General features: G+C 54.4%; 1 protein-coding gene across 1 annotated transcript in view; it reads right to left on the bottom strand.

Moving 5' to 3' along the window:
- GPATCH1 (G-patch domain containing 1) overlaps positions 1-741 on the bottom strand; it is a 46,852-nt gene extending 46,111 nt beyond the window's left edge. Inside the window, exon 1 of the mRNA XM_008689060.2 lies at positions 654-741. Coding sequence (XP_008687282.1) covers positions 654-726 — 73 coding nt within the window. The 5' untranslated portion in view covers positions 727-741. The remainder of the gene's footprint in view (positions 1-653) is intronic.
- Between the last annotated feature and the right edge of the window lie 1,059 nt (positions 742-1,800).

Genomic DNA, 1,800 nt, shown 5'->3' with positions numbered 1-1,800 from the left:
TGCTAATCTCCCTCCTTCAGTCTTCCCCACCACCCCCAACCTGCCTATTCTTAAAATCGAGGGCGAAATAATCTTAAAATTATACATCTCTCCCTTGTGTAAAACTCGGCAATGACTCTTCTACACTTAGTATAAGATCCAAACACCCTTACATACCAAGAAGATGCAGCCCCTGCCTCCCCCTCTGACATCATCTCTACCAGTCTCCCACTGGTGCAGACGGCTCCACCCACACCGGTCCCGCCTGCCCCTCAATTTACCAAACTGGCTCTGACTTCATAAATGTTGCACTTGCTGCCCCCTCTAACTGAAATGCTCTCCTACACAGATCTTCGTATGGTTGGTTCTTTTCCCTGTTTCAAGTCTGAGCTCAAACGTTCTCTCCTCGGAAGACAATGCCAGACCACCGCCCGTCCTCACACGAGCTTGTTTCGTGATCTTTCTGTTTACCACCCTTCAGGGTCTCTCATCCATCCCTCCAGAACGCGAGTACTCCGAAAGCACACCGCACGTCCCTCTCGTCTCTATTCCAGACACCAATAGCGAGAGAGCCTTGCTCCCGGGGCCACCTGAGGCCCGGCACGGGGTTTAGCTTTTTGCCCCGAATCTTGGACCTGTTTCTCACAGACCCCAGAGACCCATGTGGCCCGCACCTTCTTCCAGCGGCTCCAGGCCTGTCCCATAGCTGACCAAGTCCTCATCGCTGTCACTGTCCAGCGCCGCCATCCTGCTTCCTTCCGGACCCCGCCCCCTAGCTACGGAAGCCTCGAAGGGCCAAAAGCCTTCAGGCCTTTCTCCTCCGCGAATCTAAGTCAGGTTGTGAGTGCAGGTGCAGAAACATGCAGGCAGGCTTGCCTCTCGCCCCAGGTCTGTGCCTGGAAGTTCTCAAACCCGACTTGTGAGAGCCGGACCCGGCAGCCTCGGAGGCTCTGGCAGCCACGACATCCCATCCTAGCTCCGTGTTGAGCCGGTCAGGACAAGGTCCCTGGAAGAAGCCACCCAGAAGTCCCGCCGCGGGTCTGGGGCTCTGCTTGTCTGCCCGCCCCCACGCGTTGGCCCCCGACCCCCTCCCGCTGCCGGCTACTTCCCGTCCCACCTTCACTCCCACCCCCACCCCGTCACCTGCTGGGAAAGTGCCTGTGCTTCCAAATACTCACATGCACACGCAGTTTGTATATATCACTCTTAGGTTTGCATGGGTGGAGTCCCCTCCCAAGCCTCTGGAAGGATTCCCAGACACTGGAACTCCGATGTCCATGGTTAAGGCAACTCGAGAGAAAGTAAGAGAGAGACAGAGTGTGGGGGAGGAAGGAAGGAAGGAAGAAAGGAAGGAAGGAAGGAAGGAAGGAAGGAAGGAAGGAAGGAAGGAAGGAAGGAAAAAAGGGGGAAGAATACTAAAAAGAGAAAAAAGATGAGAAAAGGGAACAGAAAGCCAACAGACCTGTAAAAGGCTGCTGTAAGGTGGGGTGAGGACGCTCAGGACGTCCCTACTGAACCTAAAGATCGAACCATCTCTCAAATGGGGTGCTGTTATCCCACCCCCAAACTCCTTTTTACGGAAGGAAAGACGAAGCCCCGCTGGTAAGGGGTGAGGTTGTGATGAAAACCAGATCTGGAAGCCCAGGTTTTCAAAATGAGGGTCAGAAGTTGGCATGAGTCAGCATCACCAGGATTTTGTTAAAATTCCCTTTATCCATCCCCCAGGGCTTCCGAAACAGAATCTCCGGGAGTGGGGCTGTTGCTTGAGCACTCACTCAGGTACCCACCCTCTGATCTCAAGGCCTTTGCGTTCTCTATTGC

This window comes from Ursus maritimus, unplaced genomic scaffold (genome assembly GCF_017311325.1).
Source record: "Ursus maritimus isolate PB19 unplaced genomic scaffold, ASM1731132v1 scaffold_19, whole genome shotgun sequence".
Classification (NCBI taxonomy): domain Eukaryota; kingdom Metazoa; phylum Chordata; class Mammalia; order Carnivora; family Ursidae; genus Ursus; species Ursus maritimus.
The sequence above is the reverse complement of the archived record's forward strand: the minus strand, read 5'-3'. Positions and strand labels throughout refer to the sequence as shown.